Source organism: Microtus oregoni, unplaced genomic scaffold (genome assembly GCF_018167655.1).
Source record: "Microtus oregoni isolate MIOR12 unplaced genomic scaffold, Mior012 000044F_ref0000062, whole genome shotgun sequence".
In the NCBI taxonomy this organism is placed as follows: Eukaryota; Metazoa; Chordata; class Mammalia; order Rodentia; family Cricetidae; genus Microtus; species Microtus oregoni.
In genome coordinates this window covers 20,079,124-20,104,842 of record NW_024543218.1, presented here as the reverse complement: position 1 = coordinate 20,104,842, position 25,719 = coordinate 20,079,124, and the positions used below count along the sequence as shown (strand labels likewise).

At 41.7% G+C, this 25,719-nt stretch overlaps 1 protein-coding gene across 3 annotated transcripts in view; it reads right to left on the bottom strand.

Annotated features, from left to right (window-relative positions):
* Positions 1-19,801, bottom strand: part of LOC121434808 (LHFPL tetraspan subfamily member 3 protein) — a 399,674-nt gene extending 379,873 nt beyond the window's left edge. For all 3 annotated transcript variants that reach the window (XM_041633782.1, XM_041633783.1, XM_041633781.1), the window contains exon 1: positions 19,181-19,801. In XM_041633782.1, coding sequence (XP_041489716.1) covers positions 19,181-19,613 — 433 coding nt within the window. In that variant the 5' untranslated portion in view covers positions 19,614-19,801. The remainder of the gene's footprint in view (positions 1-19,180) is intronic.
* Positions 19,802-25,719: the final 5,918 nt, after the last annotated feature.

Here is a 25,719-nt window from a genome sequence, read left to right as displayed (position 1 = left end):
GCTGCTTGTCCTAAAGGACCAGGGATCAGCTCTCATCATCAACATGGTGGCCCATAGCCACCTGCAAGTCTGGTTCCAAAGGCTCTGTCACCCTTTTCTGCCCTTTGTGGGTATCAGGCATGAACATGATACACAGACACACATGCAGGCAGAACACCCATACACATAGAATAAAATAGAATTTTAAAAAGGATACCCAAGATGCTTCTTATTTATAAATTATATTTTGTTTTAAAAATTCACAACAGTGAGAAAGTCAAATAATGTATAATAAAATGATTACAAAGACCCCCACGGCTATATTTTATTACTGCCCCAAGCAGCAAAAAACTGATGTTATTTTGAGGATTCCTTAACATTTTTATGATTTTGTGTCATCTTTTGGTTAACGTCTAAGCAGAATGCTCTTTCCTTACTGTAGAGAATTTCTTCTCTTTCGTTTATAAACTTTGATTGCCTTTGGGTTTTGTTTTACTTTGTCTTCTAAAAACTTGAACTTCAAATCACATTAAGATGATAAAGCAAGAGGAAAAAGAGGGAGATGGAGAGAAGGGGGATGGAGAAGAGAAGGAAAAATGGCAGCAGGAGGAGGAAGAGGAAGACCAGAGGAAGAAGAGGGGGTCGGTGAGTGCAAGGTGCTTTGGCTCCTGGCTTCACTGTACTTGATCAGCCCTTCTCCCACAGCCATTACATAAATGTCTGCAGATGCATTAGGGGCAGAGGGACTGCTCAATGGCACTGCCGCTTGGGTCACATGATAGTCGCATCTGCTCCGTGCCTTAGACTGTACGCTCTGTGCCCTTTTTGTCCTTTACTTTTGTCCTTTAGATCGTCCTGCACTCCTTAGCTCTCAGATTTGATGGCTCTAGGGCTGAACGCTAAGAAAAGAATCTCTTTTGGAAAATCATCTATCCAAAGACAAGGTTTATGCTCAAATGTATTAATGCTTACTTGGTTCTATAATGGTTTTCTGTATTAAGGTCAAACGTACACACCGTATCTGATTTTTAACACAAATACCTATTCCCAGCTCATTTTTTTTCTGATTAAGGTGGTTCATTTAGCATACACAGCATTCCATATTCATGCACACAAAATGTTAAAACATAATTGAGTCTGCTTCATGGTTCATCATTTAGAAACATTAAGTAAGAAAATAGGGCTATGGAGCCTGCAGGATGCCTCAGGGTCAAGGTATTTGTTGCCAGGTCAAGTTTGATCCCTGGGCCCCACATGGTAGAAGCAATGAGCCAACTCCTGCAAGTGGTCCTCATTCCTATATGTGTGCTATGGCACACCTGTGCCCCCTACACACACACACACACACACACACACACACACACATATACACACACAGTGCAATAAGAAGACAGGACTTACTTTCTCATGGTTTACCTCCTCCAAATGTGTTAAGATCTGCTGCAGAGTCTGTGGGATAGTCCACTATGTTGCCCTTTTCTCTAAGCAAAGGTTTTGGGATGAGCTTTGGACTGTAGCATGTTCCATACTTGGGAAGGTAAGGCAAACTTTGAAAAACAAGCATTCTTGACTGTTAAATGTTACAATGGCCTGTTCAACAGGCACAAAATCCCCTCCTTGAGAGGCCACAATATAAAAGTCACAAGGAACTGCCATTGCTGACGACTGCACTTCCTGTCTGAGCACCAGTGGTTACAAACCCCAACTCCAAAAGAAGACAAAGAGGGGAGCTACCCTGCGGATAGTCACACCTCCTGTCTTCTATTATCACCATCAAAACCCCCTAAATGGCTAGAATGGAATGCAATGGCCTCATTCAATTTTTAAAAGTACTATAATATAGTCATTAAATGAATAAATCCAGAGTGAACACAAGATTAAGAAAAAAGATTTTCTTTCCAAGATAAAAATGAAAAACAATCCTGGGGTCACCTGGAGTTTGTGGAACACCAAACTAGAGGATGCTTTGGCATCACACTCTTCTGGGACTGCCTTCCTGGGGTGATGGTGAACATGCCAATAATAGAGACGGTGATAACGACGGTTGACATTTCCCTAGTTTATGTGTGACAAACACAGGATGGACACTACTTTTATCTTCACTTTGGAAAGGAAGAAACTGAGGCAGAGACAAAGAAGATGGTCCAAACTTAGACAATGAGCTTGGAAAGGAAGCTACAGCCACCACACAGCCCAGGTGCTGTGGCATCAGAGCTTATTCACTTATGAACACGGATGGCTGCCTCCACATTTCTCTCAGTAAAACAAAATTCTTTACAATAGGAGGAAAAAAAGAGACCATAAAGATCAGGCAGTGTTTTAATCCTCCCACCTATCTCATAACACATATGCATCAAACAGGGGTAAATGGAGGAAGGAAGGAAGGAAGGAAGGAAGGAAGGAAGGAAGGAAGGACTGATAACCCAGATGTGGTTTTTCTCTGATTTCACTTGATATTTTTTTGTGGTAAATCAAAAAATTTGCTGTATCTCACCCATATGACACTAGAAATAAAGTTTATCTTAGAAAAGGAGGGTGCTGATTGGCCATGGGAGCCTCGTGGCTCTGACTAGTGACGTCATATATTATAATTGGTTTGTGCCTTCATCCCTTATCTCCCATTCTTTCTGCTTACAGCAATGGCACAAACAGGGAGCTGTGTCCCATTGTTTGGAGTTTTTGCAGCCATAGTACTCCCCTAAGTGCAAGAAGTCACAGGGCTTGTATTTTGGGAAGCACTTTGGCTAGATGATCGCCCCAAATTTCTGTCAAACAGAATATCGAAGGCTTCTAGGGAAAAATAAATTCAAATTTTATTTTTTAATGTGATAAATTATGAGGAATAAGAGGGGAAATGGGAAATGTTTTTAACTCTAGAGAGGTAATTGAGCATTAAAGCTAACATTAACTTAATAAGTGATTATTAATGGTCAAGAGTTTGTCACAACTTTTTCTTATAGAAAATCATGTTACAACAAGAAGCACGTAAATGGAATGCTATTTGGGAGCACTTGTGTACAACTCTGTATTTACTCTGCATGACGTAAGTACAGAATACACTCAGTGTTAAATATGGTGGGCACACAGTTAATAGTAAACGTGTCTAATTTATCTAAATAATGCCACTAATGCATTTACAAATGGTTTTATAAATATCACTTTTACTTTATGTTCTGCTTGAAATGACTTTATATAATTCCTAGTCAAAATGTTTAGGGACGGGAGAGATGACTCAGCAGTTTAAAGCCCTCTGCTCATCCAGAGGATCTGGATCAAATTCCCAGCATCCACACGGCAGGTCACACCCATCTGTAACTCCAGTTCTAGTGGATCTGACATCCTCCTCTAGCTTAAGTGGGTGCGTACATGGTGCATAGGCATACATCCAGACAAAACACCCATACATATAAAAGCTTAATTTTAAATTATATTTTGAGATTAAAATATAATCACATCATTTTCCCCTTGACCCCTCAACCCCTCACAAGTACTCAAATTCTTGATCTCTTTTCCTCAATTTCTATTTTTTTTTTTTTTTTTGGTCTGTATAAACTTACTCATCTGTATGTGATTTTCAGGGTCGACCATTTGATATTGGACAATCAACTGGAGGGTTCTTCTTTTCAAAAGACTATTTTCTCCCGCTCTCTGCATTATTTAGTTGACCTGTAATTCTTCATTTAGGGCTGGAGCCCTGTGAGATTTCCCATTCATATTAACAAGCCTGTTGGTGTCATCCTTGCTCAGGCTTCGTTCAGGTAGCCAAGCTCTTGAGACATCGTGAGTGTAGTCCCCACCCCTTGACATTTCTATGATGGCCTCCTCAAAAATATTACAGCTGGTAAGCAGCTGAGTTTTTTTATTCCTCTAATAAAAAAATTGAAGGAACTAGACAGTTAATCGCTTTAATAACAAAATTAAGAAGTCATAAAAGGTACCAGAGGCAAAATCCAAAGGAAGTTCAGAAAAAGAAAAGAAAAAATCCGAAGCAAAAACTATTGTCATAAAAGAGAACGCAATGAAGAAGAAAGTTGAAGTTGATTGTGTCAAGGAGAGAAATCAAACAAGTCTCGGCACAAAGTGAGGTAAACACAATCCAGACACAATCGTCCCAGGCTTTCTGATGATTAGATTATGAAAGCTTTATACCAATACATTTGAAAATGTAAACAAATCTGTACATTTTACAAACATATATCTGTATAAGATGAAATTTTAAAAGTCTGAATGATTCTGTAACCATGGGAGAAATGTGAGCAGTGGTTGGAAACCTCACAACAAAGAAACAGTGGCCCAAACAGCTTCCTGAAACCTGTATTCAAACATTCAAGGGCAGATCGCTCTGGTCACATGAATGTCCCTTCAAAGAAGGAAGAGAAAGATTCCTTAGCCGCGAGTCTTGTATAACCTTGACATTCATACTAAATAAAGATGGTCTGACAAACACAGAAAAAGAGCAACTTTACCTGGGGAGACACTTTAAAAAAAGTCAGTCATTAGCCACTGAATTTCTTACAATAAAGTGAATTTGACTTTTAAATCTATGATCACTTCAGCACTGAAAAACCTAGTGTCAGCCGGGCGGTGGTGGCACACACCTTTAATCCCAGCACTTGGGAAGCAGAGGCAGGCAGATCTCTATGAGTTCCAGCCCAGACTGGTCTACAAGAGCTAGTTCCAGGACAGGCTCCAATGCTACAAAGAAACCTTGTCTCGAAACTGCCCCCTCCAAAAGAAAACCTTTTGACTCATCTCATCAGAACATATTAAATAAAGCAACATAATCATCTCAATAAAAGCAGAAAATATATTCAATGAAATTCAACATACACAATTTCTGTTCAACAAAGAAATATATAAGAAGTCATTTAATCTAATAAATAGTGATCGGTAACAATAAAAATATGTGGCATATGTCATAGTGAGTACTAAAATATTAAAATAATTTCCCTTAAAAACAGATAAAATTCAAAAATTTTTATGAGCAAGCGTATTAGTGATAAAAGGACATCTTAGAGTTTTAATAGCACAAAACTGGAGAAAGTAGACAGTGATCAGCAGGTAGAAAAATGATCACTTTGTTCTTCCTTACACATACAAGCTGGCAACATAGCTCCGTGGTAGAGCACTGGCCTAGTACGTGTGAGTTAAGAACTACAATTCCCAGCACCACCATTCTACACACAAAGTCAACAACAACAAAAAACATACACATAAAAGCCCTAGTATAATACAGCTTAGAGGCAGAGCCCCCAGCATATGTGAAGCCCTACATAAGATGCCCAACAAAAACCACACGCTAACACAAAAACACACAGATAACCAAGAGCAAACATGAGTGTGCATGTGTGTGCAAATGCATCCACATGTGTGCTTATACACAAATGTATAGCACATTTTTCATAATGTGTTTGCTGATGAACTGAAACAATTATTTTATTAAATGCTAACCAAAGCAAAAATGGTGGGCAAGCTAAATAACATATCTACAAAAGAAAACTTAAGACCCTCTCATGATGTTAAGCCCAAGTTTGATTTCCTAAAAGTCATATTTCTACAGCAAACATGGGCAACATTTGGGGAATAAATACCCAATGCAATAATTGTTCATGTTAGCACAAACTTAGAGATGAAGAACTGCATTTTAACCTCATTCAGGGTTCTCAATAAATCTATTGCAATTAAAGTTTCAGCACTGAGAGGTCTACTTTGCAATCTATAGGTAGGTTTTTTTTTTTAGAGCTGCTTCATTTTAAAAACTCAATTATTTAATAGTCAAAGGAAAGCTGTCCTTGTCAAGGACTTACATTGACTGCAGAGTTCCTCCCTGTGTCCTACACATTCAATCCTGTCCCCTCCCCAACAAAGGAAGTTTCCCACTGCTGTGCCGGTGTGCTTTGCACAGCTGGAACATCCATGCGGTTTCAGATTTTCAGTTTGGTTTGTTCAGGTGTAGATGTTCTGGGGGGCTCTGGAGTTATGGTAGGGCATCCAGGACTAGCGAGGGGGATACTGAAGAGGATCAAGAAGAACTCTCCCAGTAGGAGATGGAAAAGAAAGGCCCAGCTGTAGTAATAAGGGCAGCGGGGCTGCGTCCCCAGCACCCCGGCTGCCTGGCTAGCTCATGCCCGAAATAACAACACACAAACTGTATTCATTTAATCACTGCTTGACCCATTTCTATCTAGCCTCTTCTAGGCTAATTCTCACATATTAATTTAGCCCATTTCTAATCATCTGTGTAGCGCCCCTAGGTGTGCTTACCGGGAAGATTCTAGCCTATGTCCATCCTGGGTCGGAGCTTCATCAAGTGTGTCTGCCTGGGAGCTGGGAGCATGGTGTCTCCCTGAGGCGTCTGCTCCCGAGAGGAGAGCCGTGGAGTCTGAGCTCACTTCCTCTTCCTCCCAGCGTTCTGTTCTGTTTACTCCTCCCACCTATCTTCTAACCAATGAGGGCCAAGCAGTTTCTTTTTATTTAACCAATGACCTTCCTCCATCACCCAGCATTGTGCAGAAAGAGTGCTTTTTGGTGGTTCCATCTAAAGAATTGTCTCTCCAGGTTCTCAAAGAGATAAAACAGAAACCAGATAATATTCAGGAACTGCTTTGGGGTAGGGAAAACAGGATAGAATTTATGCCTTCTCTGAGTAGCATCCAGAGGAGAGAGCAGAATTCATTCATTTTCTCTTGCTTAAGAAATTAAAGTGTAATAAGTAGATAAATGCCAGTAGTTAAATCAGATGCTTAGTGTTTCATTTTGGATGTGTGAAGCAAGCATCTTTTTTTCTTTTTGCCTGTGACTAAGACCCATGGTCTGTGTTACTGAAAATATTTATTTTTAATTTGAAAGCCTTGAATTTTTCTTAGGAAATGGAATTTCTACCTCTATTTTCTAAGTTTGCAAAACACTGTCAAGGTTACTGCAGAGATCCAAACATAGTGCCCAGCTTATGGCCACTTACACTAAATGGCTGGTTAGAGCATTGTAGTTCTGAATTCATTAACGCAGTATCTTGCCAAATGTTCTGAAGGCCGAAGGTTTTGCCAAGGACACCTTTACAGAGATAGTCAACAGGAAGTCACAACAGTTAATTCAAAGTTCCAATACTTCATAGAAACTAGTTTCTCTGAATTTTAACACCAAAGTAAGGAACTAAAATAATATCTAAAGGGATGTATTCAGGGAAAGAAACTTCCTCTATTACTGCACATAATCTGATTAATTTTTTTCCTTTCCTTTCTCAACTTTCACGTGTTACTCTGCACTCTCCATCCTCCCAAGTGTTATCTTGAGAATAACTTCAAATAGAAATTGTGCCCCCGGGACATGACCCTGTGAATGGCAAAGTTCTGAAACACAGGAGATGACAGGTACGGAGCTCCCCCTAGAGACCATCCTGTGGTCAGTAGAGGGGACCTCAGTCCTGTGTACTAGGGCTGCGTGGACGCTGGCCCATCTCCTGTGTAAGCTCCTCTCACTGGAAGTTAGAAAGGACAGGGAAGACACCTCAACCGTGCTTGCTGGCATCCCCAGAAGTCAAATCTGATGGAGCTGATAGGGCAGGCTTATTTGGTCAACTCCCTTGTCAACAACAGCACTGGACAGTCCCTACACAAGGGATCTCGACATTATGTAAGGCACAGAGCGTTCACTTTCCCGTGGTTCATCCATCCTTTGGATCACAGTCAGACACGAAGTCATAGCAAACTTACATACTCACTTCACAATAATCTGATGGTTCAAATTAAAATAGAGACATCAATAAGAAAAACTAGCCTACTTTTAAAAAGCAAAACAAATACAAGGAATTAACATGTTTATAAATAACTGGATCTTTTCGGCCATATTTTCTTCTTTGCTTAGAAAAAATAAGATACAATAATGAAAAACCCAGTTTTCCATATATCATGACTATATTAAAAATAGCACAGAACAAGCCGGGTGGTGGTGGCGCACGCCTTTAATCCCAGCACTTGGGAGGCAGAGGCAGGCAGATCTCTGTGAGTTCGAGACCAGCCTGGTCTACAGAGCTAGTTCCAGGACAGGCTCCAAAGCCACAGAGAAACCCTGTCTTGAAAAACCAAAGAAAAAAAAATAGCACAGAACAAAAAGCTTTCTACTTCTAAAATATTTTCATTAAATGATGTCATTAGAGATGGAAGCATTCGATTTTGACTTGATAATGGTGACAAGTATTTATCAGTTGGAAAAGCTTCATATGAGAACCTAAGTGCTTGGGTCTTGAACAGTTAAAAAAAATGCTCCCCACAAGGTTTAAACACAGCTCCCCTTTCCAAGAGTCTGCAGTCAAAGTTACAAAAATAGTTTACGATTATCTCCAAAATACATTCCTCCTTCTTTGAGTTGTTACTCCAGACAAATAAAAGGGGCAGTGACTACACCTGTTAACACCAAGTTAAACTCCTAACTCAATGTGCTTTTTTAGCAATGTGCGGAACTCAGTCCAGGAACCACAATGATTTTTACAATGCTGTACAATGTATCCACTCTTTTCTCCCTTAATCCTCAGAACAGGGTAGATTAGTCACACATGTGACATAATTGTCACTGCTAGGGGAGACACTGTGATTGCAATTGTTTCTGCACACTAAATTCTGTGGTTACTAAAGACGCCTCCAGGTCTGAGCTCTTCAGCCATAGCACTAACATCAGAGTAGCATGGACGGCTAAGCTTCCCAAAGTTCTTTCAGTGTCTGGTGTCTCATGGGCATTAGTTCAATAGCCCTGAGAACACAAAAGATAAATGTTTCTGTTCGGTCTCTTAGATTGTGAAGCCCTGGCTCTGCTACTTATCCACCCGGCTAAGGTTGCTCCCTGGTTTTGTTCTGCTTTAATTTCACCCTACATTTGAAGTTTTCCTAGTATTTGATTTCTTGGTAAAAGCACGACAAAACATGAACAGCGGGTAATATATTTTTCATGTCTATAACACTTTGAAATATTCTATAATCTTATGAGATCTTATACAGTTGTATAAGCCTAAGAAAAATAAACCCAAGAAAATGAAGACATATTTAGATGGGCTAAGTGCCTGGAAGTGTCTTGAAAGATGATGATAGCTAACAGTTAGCATTACATTTCACAGTACAGCCTAGTGCAAACATATTTGTGTACTCATGTAAATATTTTAAATACATTTTATAAGACCCTTATTATCTGCAATTTTTATTCTGTTTTAATCCAGTGTCAGCATTGATCATTAATCTATTAAACAGATGTTATAATCATCCAATGGTCACTATCTATGGCTTTTAAAACAATAAGTACAGAATTCCTTTCTTTATGAAGGTTTTTGTAATATAAGTGGTTAAAAAGTTTAATCATCTTGTTAAAACTAAGTTAATAAATGCATAGGCTCACAATATTACCAGTGATTGATAATCTTGTATTGATTAAATCAATCTAGTATAGCTGTACATATTCTGTAATGTATTATAAATACACTCATCTGAATACTCTCTGAGTTCCCCTTTGGAGACATTACAGAAATCAATTTAACCTTTCAATTGTCTACCTAGACTTTATAAGCCAGGACTATATAAGAACATTTTGTTATATCCCAGAGTGACGTTTTCATTTCTTATATTGGCTTGCTTTGATATTCAGCATTTCCATCACCGCACAAGAAGTCTGACCATCTCTGCTCTTGGACAGCTTGATCTTCCAGTTTATCATAGCTCCCTGTGCAAGGGGCAAAGCCACATGTCTTGATAAATAGCACTCGCTTGCACACAGCTCTGTATTGTGCATTCCCACTTTCTCTTCTGTGCAAGGTCTTTTTGAGTCATTGAGAAGCCAAACTTAATAGGCCTCTGATGTTCTTAGATCCCATAGGCCATTCGATCTCGAGCCTTGTCCTTCCTGTTTTGCTGACAGCTCACTAATCTTTGGTTTCCTTTGTCTATGTCCCTGTTGTTCACCACAGCTTGATCAATTCTCCTATTTGTTGAATATTGGATCTTCTGTCAATGTAACACACATTTCCTATCTCAGTTTTTTAGCTCCCCATCTTGGTTTTCTTTGAAAGCAACTAAGAACCATGTAGAACAGTCTTCCTACACCCAGACTGTTTGCAAAATACCTTTAAATTGAGAGTCCTTGGCTCTCTTTCAATTACTCTCAGATATTGTTTTCTAATAGGGCACATAATGGGAAGAATTCTCTTGACTAGTTAAATTCTGCATGCCCACTTCTGAGTTAAGGGCACTTTTCAAATATATAACTATTTGCTGCTAATTTCTATTACCCTTTCTTACTCCTCCACTAGCCCATTCATTGATAAATCATAATCTCAAAATCATAGATAGTTGGGAAACTAACTTCTGTAGTGAGGAACGGCGGGCTGCATTCTACCCAGCTCCCGCACGTCTAGCTTAGCCCCATAATAATTACACAGAAACCGTATTCTTTTAAACACTGTAGCCTCTTAATCTGTGTACCATCACAAGGTGGTGGCTTACCAGGAAAGATTCTGGCCTACGTCCATCTCGAAGAGGCGAGCTATGGCATCTGATTCACTTCCCTTATTCCCACATTCTGTTCTGTCTACTCCGCCCAACTAATTTTCTGCCCTATTAAAAGGCAGATGACCCTCCTACATCATTTCCCCCTTTTCTGGCCACCACCTCGTGGTGCTAAACACATTAATAGAAATGGGTTAATCAAGATGTGATAATTAGCCAATAAGAGGCTAGAACTAATGGGCCAAGCAGTGTTTAAGTGAATACAGTTTCTGTGTAATTATTTTGGGTAAAGCTAGCCGGTGGCCGGGCAGCTGGGCACCAGGAACGTAGCCCGCAGTCCCTTACTAGAAATAACTTCACTCAAACTAATCTTCAGTATCTTTCTTCCTTTTGTACACATACATAGGCAGTCTCTTTGCTGTTACAGGTCTTGATTTCATTAGGCTAAGAAAGATGCCAAAATTGATTATGGCCAATTCCATACCAGCAAATCTATTTCAGAAAAGTGTGTCCTCTCATGCTAGAGAGATGACTCGGTGGTTAAGAACACTTGCTGCTCTTCCAGATAACTTAAGTTCAGCTTTTGGTACCCATGGCAGACAGCTCATCATCACCTGTAAGTCCAGCTCCAAGGTATCTGATACCTTCTCCTGCCTCCATAGGTTTGATCGTGCATGTGAGCCGCACACAGGCACGTGCACACACACACATAAACATACATGTGTGTGCAGGAATACATACAAAAATAAATCTTAAAAAAGAAATGTCTGCCTTCTTTAGTCTTTTAGGAAGAGGTCAGAGTTTGTGTCTCTCCTGGAATAAAAATAAAGCCCTTACTCTTGTAAGTCACTCATTTTCCTACTTTATCTCAGCAAGAAAGATGAGAAAGATGATCAAGATGACACCTAGATCAAAACTTTTAATGGTCAGATGCTGGGCCATTGGCACATCACAGAACAGAGCCACAGTGATGATGTCAAATTGTGTTTAATTATGATGTTACATCTGTGAACGTCCAGGATGTTGAGGGTTGTTCTTATTGAGTTTCTAAACACTCCAGTGACTTTCATAACAGCACTGTCTTTAGACTTAAATAGTTTATCTACGATTTGTATCTGAAACAGTCTCTTTCTGTCAGCATTAATATCTTGCCTGTTATTATTAAAAGTAAAGGTCAGCCTTTCTGTCTGTCCCCATGTCAAATAAAAATTCTCGTTGACTCATTATGATAAGGAAAACTCACATTAATTAAAGATGGTGCTGACCCCCAAAGTTCAACTGTATTATGGAAATTATACTTTAAAAGTGCTCTAATTATCATACCATTAATCCCTCAAATTGGAATTCTCCTGGAGTGTTCTTTGCTTCATGCCAAAGTGTTCCAAGTTCTCTCTCCACACACTTATCTCTTTACACACACTAAGAAGTGGTCTGAGTCATGTACCACCATACCAGCCATAGATTCTGTGTCTGTTTTTTTTTTTCATTTAAAAGTTTGTTTACTTTGAAAGATTCCTGAGGTAGGTGCAGTATAAATGCTGACCTGGCTATCTGGACTCTTTCCTCGGTCATAGCATCATTTACAAAGAGCAACTGCTAGATAGGTATTTTAACAGGAAGCTTCTATTACTCTACACTCTAGTTAGGCTTTCAGTATATTTATTAATTATTTTTGAATAAATAACATATTGCTGACATTTTTATTATATAAAAACTAATATGCAGTTTTGTGCCAAGAGCATGGAACGCATAACAGATGTCTGTCATATGGCTTATATGGGTCCTGTTAGGTTTCTCAGATCTTCACTTAAAACCCTGTCGTTAGAAAAATTGTTTGTTTTGACATTTACACTAATATATTTTACAACATCACTTCAATTGTCACTTTCCTTGTCATACTACATATAAGAAAAAGAAACAGTTTCTAAAATTATTTCAAATAATTTCTTTGCCTGTTTGGAGTGGTGAATAGAAAGATCTTTAGAAGTGTATTAATTTTTTAAATTGACGACTCATATGTACAATGCTGTTAGGAAATGAAAACACCCTTCACTACCCCCACACACCCTTCCCTCTGCACCTGCAGGGACATTTTCAATGGTCTGGTGGGGAAAGATGCTTGTTTAGGGGTAGTTCAGACACTGGATGAAGGGTGGATTAGCTTCACCTCGAAGTATTTCCTGACATAGTGTAGGATAGGTTGGCTTCTCCCCTTGACGTAAGAACTTTCTCCCTAAAAACAGGTCTTTTTTATTGTCCTGAACACTGAGTTTGCACTTGAGTAGACACCAAGCTTGTTCCCTCTTGGGAGCTTCCCCTTCCCAGCTCTGCACACACCACTTCTGAGCAGACACTACAAGCTCTCTGGGAGGTCAGTGTGAATAAATCTGCACCAGTGCCCTGAATGAAGAAACCCAAAATCCTGGAAAACACTCTCTGTTCTGGTACTGAATGTCCCTGGAGTTCATTAAAAAATAAATTTTAAAAAATAAAATAAAACCTGGAACAGGTCCCACTCTTCAAAGACAGCCAAAACTCGTGATTCTCACATCAAAGCACCATTCTGAATAGCATTATTTGTTGGTGTTGTTTTTACTGATGTCTTTTCTTTGTGAGAGACTAGATGGTAATAGAAAAAAATACATTGGAGACTGAGATATGATTGATTGTTTCTTAGTGTTGTAATAAAGATCATTACTTGAACATCAGAGAACCCCCCATTCGGAAAAATCTCATCACGAAACAGGCCACCATGTCACAACCATAGCCATCAAAGAACAGGAAAGTGTTTCTTCAGTAAAGCTGCTGTTGAACCACAAAGATAATGTTATGACTCTCACAGCTATTTCCTTCTCATGGCAGGACATGAGAAATCTAACACTCCTTCCATATTTCTTCAATATGATAATCATTTTTCTCTTCACTAATTAACTCAACAGAAATTTATTGAATATATATATAATGTGCCATTTATATAATACTACTATGCACCTTGGTAAGATGACAACAACCACTCCTAACCGTCAGATAGTGTTGTTTTGTTTTCATTTTGTTTTACCATGACCCAGATCCCAATATATACATTAGTTCATTTCACTGCACAAATGTCCTGAAGTAATTAGAACCATTTGCAGGCTAACAACTCAGGCATAGAAAGCAGTTTCTGGGCTCACAAAATAGCACCAGCACTGAACTTGCACCATGCATCTTTTAACCCCAACATACAGGTATGTTCTTGACCTCTTTATCATATAACGAAAAACGCGAGTTCCAACTATCAGTGTTCTGGGGACAACAGACCTTTAATAAACACATGAACAATCTGTAATATCAAATGCTCATGGAAAAGAGCAGGGTATCATGAGAGGGGATGGCTTAACACTGCAAAAGTTCTGCATAAAAGACTTAGAGCCATAGCAATGACATTTGGTGACTCTAAGTAAATGAAGAAAGTTAGTTGGCTAAAAGTACTTATGAGGAAACTAAGACAAAGATCCTGGGAAACACTGAGCAAGCAAACCAGCACTTTGCCCTCACTGTATAGACTTGCCTCTGTGGCGCCCCTCCCTCCTGGCACACTCAGGAGCCGAGGATGGGCTCCTGAGATGAAATCCACTTCTGTTCTATTACCTCCTGAATAAGAAACCTAATCTGTAAGATCCCCTCCAACTCACAGATAAAAGTGAACACTTCCTTGTTAGCTGTCTTCCACCAAGAAGTCTGGAGCAGAGACAAAGCCTTAAATTCTACCATATCTTAGCCGATGAAAAAGAAAATATCCCCTTGGCCATGTAATTTCTAGAAACAACTTAAGATCTACAATGAGTAAGTCAAGCAAATAAAACATCTCTGTAGAGTTTGGCTATTCCTGGACCTTGGGAATATTGGGATATTATATAATCCTGGAGATTGGAACATTTCTTCAGAGAGACAGTGATAGAGAATGAAGTGTTTGAGTAGTCAAGTTCCCTTTGCTGTTGACTTAAGGAAGAAATGGGACTTCATTATCTCACCTGACAATTACAGATACAGTTTCCCTTTGTGTTACAGAAATCACAAAAGAAAAAAGTTTATCTTTTCTTTTCAAAGAGTTTTCTGTCTGTAGATATGAGAAAGGTTTGCATCATTATTTATCCCATCCATTATTTTATTCCCCAAGTCTCTATACTAGGCATAGTCCGTGTGTGTGTGTGTTTACTCCCAAAGGCAGAGTGACATATTAGTTTCTAAAAAGTTTCCCTTCTCTTCCTCCTCCTTCTTTCTCCCCCTCCTCCTCCTCCTTCTCCTCCTCCTCCTCCTCCTCCTCTTCATTTTGTTTTGTTTTGTTTGTTTGGGGGGTTTTTTGGTTTGTTTGTTTTTGGTGTTTTGTTTTGTTTTGAGACAGAGTCTCTCTTCACAGATATGACTGTCCTGGAACTTAATATATAGTCCAAGCTGGCCTCATACTTACAGAGATCCACCTGCCTCTGCCTTCCGATTGCCGGGATTAGTTTTGGGACAGGGTTGCTGTTGGCCATGCCAAAGGAGAAGTGAGTTTCAATTGAAGTTTCAGGTGTCAGCACACCAGAAGGGAATCTTCTGATGAGACAATCTGGTCTAGGCAAGGCCACGAGACTGCAGACCTGGGAATGTCTTTTGCTTCTGTGTGCCTTTACATGTTTGCTGCGGCTCTCTTTCTCTAGTATCTAGCATGGTGTGAGTGGACATGAGGAGATCTCCACTGCTTGTAATATAGTGCGTTTATCTCTTGGAAACATCCTGTTCTACTAGACATTTTTACCTGTGGATTATCAAGATGACCCCTCCCTAAGCTGTGCTGTCTAATTTGATAATAATAATGAGAGACTTTACAGAGTTTTGATGAATAAAAATAAACACAAGGATATGTTTCACAGCCAGGGTTTGTGAGTCTTGCCTAAGGCACTGCATGGATTGGAGTTCAAGTTAATGACTAACATTTGAGTCCCAGTAGCCCAGCTAGTTTAAATTCTTTTAACCTTAATTCTGCAAGATGTGTTCATGGGTCTCAGAGTGCATTGCAGCTGAAACAAAACTTTGAAAATAACAAAGTTAGACTAAGATGTTTTTGTTAAATAATTATGAGGCAAAATTCCCAAGAAGGCAATCTAAAGTTTTAAAAAGGCACACAGTTGAATGAAGACCTCTTTAAGGTTGGGGTATAAGAGCACAGCAGCCTAATTACTACTGGCTGACATACTGCCCTTGCTAGCTTTGGTTGATGACCAAGGGTGATGTGATTAATTCCTTATACTCACTTCTACCCTCAAACTCCTGATTTAAAACTATTAATGAATGGAAATGTACCCTAAAGATTTAAAGCAGAGCTGACTGATTCTTTTTCCTATATAAACATTTAGGTTTGTGATTCCTTATAAGATTACTTTTCAAGGTAAGTAATAAAGTCATTGGCCCTTTCTTTGTAACTGCAAAATGCAGCTTCCCAGTAAAAGATCTGACAAGAACACCTTGCTTGCCACATGGTTAATCTATAACAAGTTTCTTGGGTATGAATATATGTGGGTTCTTGGGATACTTTGTTTTTCACCTGTAATACATAAAATGTTTAATAATGTGAGGGAGATGAAAAACATGATTTCCCTATAATCATTCACTTGAAAAATGGAATGCAGCTGTTTTGACTCTGGTACTGCCTGGAAGATTCTGTTGGGGTATTAAAGCTGTATAACAACATGAGATAGAGAGAGAATAAAAAGAATAAAGAAGGAACACATCAAGAGCCTGTGTGAGTGCCTTTCCCCCTAACTACCCCCCAGATAGTGGATTTCTATCAAAGCCCTGTGCTGCTGGAGGCTGGCCTCCAAGACAGAGGTACAGGGTTTCTCTTCATAGATCTGACTGTCCTGGAAATTACTATGTAGTCCAGGCTGGCCTCATACTTACAGAGATTCACTTGCCTCTGCCTCTTGTGCACTGGGTTAAAGGCATACATGACTGCACCAGGCTCATTAAAAATTCTTGATATCATATTGTTACAAAACAACCTACATTCATCATCTTAATGTATCACCTCATTTAGGACTTGATACTTTACTTGACTTACGATGCTACCATGTTAAAAATAATTAGATAACCTCACGCCTGTGCATGCGCACACGCACACACACACACACACACACACACATGTTAGTTATTTAGCTTCAAATTAAGGTTAAAAAGTATCCAATAATAAAATACTTCATTAAATCTCACCTTTCATATTTAGAAAATGTTCCTTTAGATTATTCTGGGTAATTAAATTATAAATATGAAAATTTTATGAACATTAAAGAGTACTAAAAAAGAAGACATCCAAAGTTCATCATCACTTCCAGAGAATGTTTGGTACATCATATACTATGATACATTTCTTGCATCCCCCAAATTAATAAAAACTAAAACCCATGTTGAATATAGCATTCCTCATAAATATCTTTTAGATCTCATTCCTTTAAAATTTGTAGATATACCTGATTTGATTCTTAATTGATCACTTGTCATAAGCCATCATTTTATTAATATAGTTAGTTAACAAATGAAACTAGAAGTAAAATAACAGATTTCAGAGGGTTTTTAAAACATACCTTGTAAGGATCCTAAATTCTCCGGATGGAGAAAATTCCCTCATATGTACTGCAGTACAAACATTATCATCACATTTTAATGGAATGGAAATCAAAATAGTAAATTTATGACAAGTGTCTGCATACCTAACATCATGTTTCATTGCTCCAGCGTTTATTATGTTCTACGTAATCTGTTTCAGGAAAAAGGAAAAGGCTACAATGAAGTGTATGCTAACTTTGAAAGTGATGATTTCCCTCAAAAGATAGCTTTCTTTCTTTATTTGTACTTAAAAATGTAGTTTTAGAATATAAAACTCCACCAAAATAAAGCTTTTAACTATGTGTTTTTGCAGAAGTACCACAAAGCACTCTCAGACCTTACAGAGGTCTGAGAAGTAATCTAATTTGAATCACTAGTCTAAATAGGTCATTTAACTTAGAAGAATTAAAATTAGCAGTGTAGGGTCAAGTCAACATATGCATCCTGTTTGCACTGTTCTTTTTGAAGTCAAAGCAGAGGAAAGTATCGCGAACAGGTAGAATATCTGAGTCTACTGAAAATCTCAGTCATTCTGCTGCTGAAACACCCCTCAAATTAACAAAGTAAAAAGACACAGAGCAAGCAATTCGTTCAGGTTGGGGAGGTAGAGGGGTAAAAGGCAAATACCCTCATTTACATACAGGAAGAAGACAGCACCTCATCCCTTGCTTTTCACACACATACTTTCACACTAAAAACAAAATTAACAAGACAAAGCTAAAACTAACACTCCAATATGCGTTAGGCTCACATAGGCTTCACTTCTTCCACGAAATTAACAAGATTATGAACCTTCCCAGAAACACATACAGTGCCTGTGATCCCAGTTCTTAGGAACACCGAGGCCAGGCTCTGCAATAGTCTGGCAAAAATAACAGCAACCTTAGCATGGCCCAGCACCTTTAACTCTTTCCTCGCACACTTAGAGATAAACTCAGTGGTTAAATCCCCCCTCTCCTGGGAGACTTCAACTATAGAAGAAACAATATCTTAAAGCTCAGTGACTTAAACAATAATAACACATAAATGAAGACGTCTAACCGCCAGAGACCATCAAGGTCCCTCCAATCCAAAGGACTTCAGCAATGTGTCAGGAACTCAAGGACCCTGATTTCAGAAGAGGAGGCAGGTACAGTGCCAGCAAGGGAGGTGTCAGAAGACCAGTGTGTTCAGCACTCTTCGAAGCCACCAGAAAATGGACTCATAATTATTTCTTGATTGAAAGTAACTTTGATGCTGGGGGGACGGGGGCTTCCTATTGCTCAGCTGGCAACAATCTACCCTGTATGGATAGGAGTGCGGCCATGCTGAAGGACCGCCTTTCCCCATATCCACTTTCCCAACAGGGCTTCCCCCAAATGAGATCTTGAGAAATCCCGACTCCCTCAAGACCTCCCAATCTGTTTAGAGATAAGATGGAAGGACCTTGGCTGACAAGGAGACTCTGGGGGTGTGGCTTTGAAGAACTGCTAAGGAACACTCTAAGCTACATTTTTTATTTTAAAGAAAACCCGAGGGGGGGAGCGGACTTAGCAAAATTAGATTTTACTCATCACCAGATGGATGATAAAATATTTATGGTTGCCCAAGACAAATTTACACGCCCCCCTCACACACACATCCTGAAGCAAAGACAGAAATAATCCCAGGAAGGACTAAACAGACTGGCTTGATCCTTCGACTACAGCATCTCTAAATCCGCTTTTCACCCGCTTGTACCAGTCTTTCCTAGTCACACACACACACACACACACACACACACACACACACACAGCTTGTCTCTAAGCGGCGACTTCTCCACCCCCCAATCCCATCTTTAGTTCTGAGCGGACTCTGCCCAACAAGGGCTCAGCCTCCAGGGCGTCCCTCTGGGTGGCGTCCCTAGCACTCCGGAGGTTCGGAAAAGCCTGGGGACCTGGCACCCGTGCCAAGGCTGAGGAACCCGGGGGTTCCTCCTTCCACACCCCTCAGCCTGAGAGAGGATTAAGTTGTCCGGACTGCAGAGCTCAGGGAGCGGTCCCTCCCACTCCAGCCCCTCCCGAGCTAGGACACCCAGGGGTCCCCCGCCTCCGCGGAGGTGAGCGCGCACTCACCGGAGGTGAGCTGCATCCAAGCACAGATCTTATACACGGTGGCTGTGTTGCAGAAGAAGAAGAGGGTAAAGCAAACGATACAGGCGATGATGAGCATCATGGAGAGGCCGATGAAGAACGAGGCAGCTTTGAAGGCGCCCGAGGGCAGCGTGGAGAAGTCCGTGAAGCTGCCCCTGCAGGTCAGCTCCCGGGAGAAGCCGTTGCCGATGCAGTAGTGAAAGAGCCCGAAATAGCCGGCTTGCGGGGTATCCACGCCGTCGCCGATCCAGTAGGGCTGGATGAAGCACACCACGTTGACGATGGCAAAGCAGATGGTGAAGATGGCCCACAGCACGCCGATGGCCCGCGAGTTCCGCACATAGTTGGTGTGGTACAGCTTGGCAGCCTCCTGAGCCGGGAGCATCGCGGCGGCGGCGGCGGCAGCTCCAGGCATTCTCCCCCTCCTCCTCCGCCTCCTGGTCCTCCGCCTCCCCCCGCCTCTGGGCGCGCAGGAGACACACTCGCGTTGCAACTCCCCTGCCTCCTCCTCAGCCCAGCAGCACCAGTTCTAGAGTCTGCATCCTCGCTCCCGGAAGGAGGGCGGGGGAGCGCGGAGCACCCCTCCGGCTCGCCTGGCACAGCCTCAACACCCCCCCTTCCTCCCCCTCCCCCGACACACACGCATACACTCCCCGCCGCCTTCTCTCCCTCCCTCCTGGCCCCGACTCCAGCCCTGCTCAGTACCCTCCACCCCTCTGCCCGCTGCTGCAGCTGCTGCAGCTGAAGCCAGGAAGTCCTCAAGCCCCCCATTCCCTTTCCCGCCTCTGATTCCCTATCCAGCGGGCGCTGCTGGTGCCCCGGGGCGCAAAGGTGGCTACCCTGAGATGCTTCTTAAGTGTCAGGCAAGAGCCAGAGTAGCGGCTATGGAGTTGTGAGAATCAAGGGGGCGAGCGCGCCCACAGGAATCCTAGAGGCATTCCCTGGATCCAGGAGGAGGCTAGTCCTGGGAGCTTTTCATCACCACACAGGAAAGAGCTTTGACCTCTGCTTCTTGTCAGAGAAGAAAGAGGCAGCATGGCAGGTGCGGGCGAGAAAGGGAGGTGGACGTGGCGCCCTAGGGAGGGGCTTCCCTGTCAAAACCACAGAATTGCCCCTGGCTAACTGTTAGGGTACCTCAGATCCACAGATGGGGACGGAGAAGTTGGGTAGAAACCTGTCAAGCAATAATGTAGAAGTCAAGCCTGCAGGCTGACCTTCTGTTTCTAAGGAGCTTGTTTCCCTTCCCACTTTCCCACTGTGCAACCAAATGAACTATGGCCAACTGAAGTCCCACGCTTCACCTTAAGTCAAGCTATTTCTCATCCGCAGAGCTTGCAATAGATGGGGCCTGCGTGCACAGAAGTGATTGTTACAGCATTTTAGAGTTTGTTTGGAAACATCGGAGAGTTTGGCAGGTGTTCCATTCATTGCACGAATATTCATTGGCAGCCAGTGCTAAAGATACAGAGAATGGCAATGGGTATCTTAGCGGGTGGAAATATTCCCACCTCCCCCACAACCCAAGGTTCCAGTTAACGAGATGATTGTTTTGGATTAACTTTATTTAATCGTCTGCAAATGCCTTGCGGTAGCTGGTGTGAACTTTTTGCCGTTTCCTCGTTCTATTTGCTTTCTGCAGCATTGCCGTTGCAATTTTCAACAGTTCTATCTACCAAAACGAGCTTCTCTGTTGCCGTTGCTTAATTTTTGGTTCCTTTTGTGAACCCAGAATGCTCAATAACAGAAATGTGTTTTGTTAGAAATCATTGTAAGCCCTAGGCTTGCTTAACTCTTTGAGCAAAAGGAAGAATGCCCCCTTAGACTTTCATCCCGAAGTCTGGACTATGTAAATGGCCTTCAATGAAAACGGGCCCAAAGCCTAAGTAATAGAGACTGGTTATGCTCTTCGTCTGACACCCTGAAGGTTTGCACTTGTGTGGAGGCAGGAAAAGGAGAGGGCTGAGGGTAAAGGCTACACAAGATCAGGAACAGGCTTCTCCTGCACCTGTGAACCATCTGGAAGTGTGACTGAGGTCTCCTATAGGTATGGAGTTGAGGCATTACAGTTCAAGATCCATCAGGATTTTGAAACGAGGGTTTCATTGAACAGATCGGGGGATTGTTGACTGAGGTGAGCCAGAATCCCTATCAGGTGTTGCTGCAAATACTCAGAAAGCCTTTAAAACACCAAAGCAGGAGAGATGGTAATCTAAACGCACACCAGCACAATGTAACACTCTATGTCTTCAAAGATCTAAGTCAAGGGGACACATCTTCAGTGTATTGTTGGCAGTGAAGGGTCAGAATGACCATTAGGTTTCATTCTGAAATTGCCTATGCCTGTTGCTAAATTAGCATTTTAATTTGGGAGGAAGATAAGGAAAGAAGAAGGTAATGAGATTTATAGGGCCAGTTGGCAAGCACTGTGTACCATGGCGACAGAGTTTCAAGGCAAGAACTGACAGTAATTTTTAGTGCCTCTTCCAAGCCCTCGAATCCCTAAATTTGCTTATATAAAGTGCTCTTTCTTTGAAATCAATGCCTTAAGGAAAACTTACTGTTCCTGGGGTGGGGGTTGAGTTTGGAGGTCGCTGAGGAGAGAAAGCAGAGAATCAAAGAGTCTGGTTTTATCTTGGTGCTTACATTGCCTTTGTGGGACAAAGAAAAGACTGGCATGTGACTCTAACTCAAAGGTTGTCAGTCAAAGAGCTTTTCTATTTGAGTCATGCCAAAGGAAAGCCTTATTCTTAGTCCAGGTTTGGAATTGCTTCTGGGTTCGTGCTCAGAATCCTTATACCAGAAGGCGCATTCAGCGGTGTCTGCTCTTGTCAATAACCAATGAGAAGAAGAACCCTGAGTTAGCAGGCTGTTAAAGTGTGCTTGTGCTCCCCCAAGAATTCATCATTTCCTCCTTCAGGTTAAGATCAGGAAGGCGTGAAATGGACCATGTCAACAGACCTTCCGTTTCCACAGCACCTTGTACTACAGCACATCTTCAGACTGAAGTAGGGTTCTCCAAGGCTCTAGGAACTAGGGATGAGCTAGCACACTAAATTCTATTGGAGGCTATGCCTTTAGAGAGGAAGTTCTCCACCATGCCTCAGACTCCCTTGCTACTAGCCCTCCAATCTTGTCCTTTGCCACCAGGAATTCCAAAGGTAAGACCGATCCCATCCTTCATGCAAAATTTTTGACTTGCATCCTATAGGTCAGTGGCTCTCAACCTGCGACCCTTCAGTACAGTTCCTCCTGTTATGGTGACCCCAACCATAAGATTATTTTGTTGCTACTCCATAACCTTGATTTTGTTACTGTTATGGATCATAATATAAATATCATTATGCAGGCTATCTGATATCATTTGACTCCCAAAGGGTTGCCACCCATAGGTTGAGAACAAGTGATATAGATAGACTTCAAAAGTTCGAACAGCTAAACATATGTGAAACTCTGCAATCATTCTGTGGGACCAAGACAGCTGTTTGGGGAGGAGGAAATAAAAAAAAACTAGTCTGATTCATGCTACGAAGTTGCTATTGATAGAAAGGTATTTTGAAATTATAACATGATTCATAAGTGCTAAGTAACTAGTAGATGTCTGTCGTCGACAGCATAGAATTAGAAACACTTGAATGCTCAAAGCTCAAATCTCACTACTGAAAATCCTTTTCTCTTACCGCCATATAGGATCAGTAGTGAAACTCCATCTTCACACTCTGTTCAGTGTGTACTACTTGGGACTATAAAATATAAAGAAACTGAACAATCATTGGGTTGTGTAACACTCCTAAGGCCCTAAGTGAGATGAAGAACTAATGCTTGCATTGAACACATCTGATAGAGCACTGGGTGGTACAACCTTGGGACCTAGACTTAACTATCTTTTCCTTGCCACTAGAAGTCCAGGCTCTTAAGGGCTCCATTTCTCTTCTCTGGAATTTGGTGAAGAAGAAAGGAGAGAAGATGAGTATATGATTCCTCACTACAGTAAAATTCTATTTTACAACGACTAAGATGACTTCTTTAATAAATTTTAAAGGAGAGAAACAATCTAGCATTTGAAAAAATAGGAAAAAAATCTAAAGGTTTATCAGACTATGACAAAGTAGACATTGTATTCAAAATTTAAAGTCTTTTCTGAAATTGCATAGATGTAATTTTGCAAGCCATGGATGTTTAGAATTTCCAGGTGAGCCATTGCTTGTGAGTAAGATAATAGAAAAAGAGAGGATTTCTAAATTCTGTTGTTTAGTTGATTTTTAGAGTTATATCTGAGGTCATTATTAGATCTCACTTCGGAATACGAAGATTCTAACAGCTAAGCTCTTCACACACCCGAAGGACCTCCCCTCTCTCCTCAGACATTCAGGTTTTTGTAGGATTTTATAAATCAAGAACTACCACTTAGTTAGTTAATCAATCCCTGGTCTGCCAGAGGTAATCAGATGGCCTGAATGTTTCAGCACTTTCAAAAATCAAGATAAAATTGAGAACCAGGTGTACTGACTGGTTTCATGTCAACTTGACACAAGCAAGAGTCATCGGAGAGGAGAGAGCCTCAGCTGAGGAAATGCCTTTGTGAAATCCAACTGTAAGGCATTTTCTCAATTAGGGATCAATCCAGCCCATGGTGGGTGGTGCCATCCCTGGGCAGCTGGTCCTCCTGAGTTCCTATAAGAAGGTGGGCTGAGCAAGCCATGTGAAGCAAACCAGTAAGCCACTCTCCTTCATGGCCTCTGCATCAGCTCCTGCCTCCAGGTTCCTGCCCTGTTTGAGTTCCTGTCCTGATTTCCTTCTTGATGAGCAGCAATGTGGAAGTGTGAGCTAACCCTTTCCTCCCCAACTTCTTTTTTCTTTCATAGTGTTTCGTTGTAGCAATAGAAACCCTAACTAAGATACCAGGTGAGATGAATCTGCAGATGAAGGGGCCTGATTGTTGTGGATTCCCCTCTGTGTGTTGGTGATGTGGGATTTCCCTCTTGTAATTATTTCATTTCAACTAGTCATTATAACCTATCTGAATGAGGAGAGAGTGCCCCTTAGTGGGGTTTTCAATGAAAAAAAGGCCAATACTCATCATGCTGTATGATTAGGCCTGTTAAGAATAAATTTATTTTTCTTTTTGTTGAAATTAGCTCCCACCTGCAGCAGGTTGGGAGCTGCTCCTGCCCCCTACCAGTTGCAATACTTGAGATCAAGACCTAAATACTTAAGCAGCACGATAAAGTCAACCCTGTTGGTGCAGATGCAGTGAGATAGCCCCGAAGTTGTGAGCAAGGGAAAGATGCCCCCGTTATTCATTCATCTGTCATACAGCAGTGTGGGCAACATGTATGTGTGGGGGATTACCCCCCCTTTTACCCTCGCTCACCACCTACCATAGAGGAAGGAGCTGTTCCTCCTCCCCCTTACTATCTACAACTCTCCGAGAAGCTGAAAGCAGGCCCTGTTCCTCACCTGGACAGCTCAGTAGAGCTGACCCTGTTGGCAGAGGCGCAGATGAGAGAGCCCTGCCAGTGGGAGAGCTGGCCACACCCCCAAATCTGTCATGTGATGGTGATGGGGAGGGAAGGAATTCCTATCCTCTTGCCTCTGCCACCTGTGGTGGGCAAGAGAGCTGACCCTCCCCCTTCCCAGCTTTTGCTCTACAGAAAGTGGACCCACATCTCACCTGGGCAGCACAGTAGAGCTGACCCTGTTGGTGGGAGTGTGGGAGAGTCAGCCCTGAAGTGGTGAGCATGGGAGAGCTGTCCCCATAAGTCAGTCAGCTGTCTTGTGGTAGTAGGGGCAGAGGAGAGATCGTCCTCCCTCATCTTAGACAGGTGGGAGAGCAGGGCCTGAGGTCATAAGATCGGGAGAGCTGTCCCTGTCCCCCATCAGCTGCAGCACTAGAGAAAGAGGCCCCTATACCTTGCGTGGGCAACACAGTAGAGATGGCCCTGAAGGTGTAGGTATGGGAGACCAACCCTGAGGAGACCAAGGAGGGAGAAATGGCTCTGCCTGTTCCTTATCATGGCGAGGGGTGAACAAGCCAGGGAAATGCTGGAGAGCTTACCCTAGTGATGAAGATAAGAGAGCTGGCAGACTGGTCAACCATGCATTGATCCAGGATCCAGGCCCAGAACCAGGGTTATGTGTTGGTCCACCCCCAAATCCACCCCATCTGTGATCCTCTAGAGCATGGGGGGTTGAGAGTTGGTCCTTTGAACCCAGAGCTGAAAGATCTCCACAACACAGGGCAGCATCGGGATATCCAGGAAGAGTCCTAGTAAGGGCCCAGCATCAATGGTATAGCAGAGACCAGGGGCCTTGAACCAGAACAATGATTCTTTGGGATGAATGTCTGTTGCAGGAAGGCCACTTGTTGGTTCCCAGCAGCTCAGACCCGAAATAACCACACAGAAACTATATTATTTAAATCACTGTTTGGCCCATTAGCTCTAGCTTCTTATTGGCTTGCTGTTACATCTTAATTTAACCCATCTCCATTAATCTGTGCATGACCACGAGGTTGTGGCCAA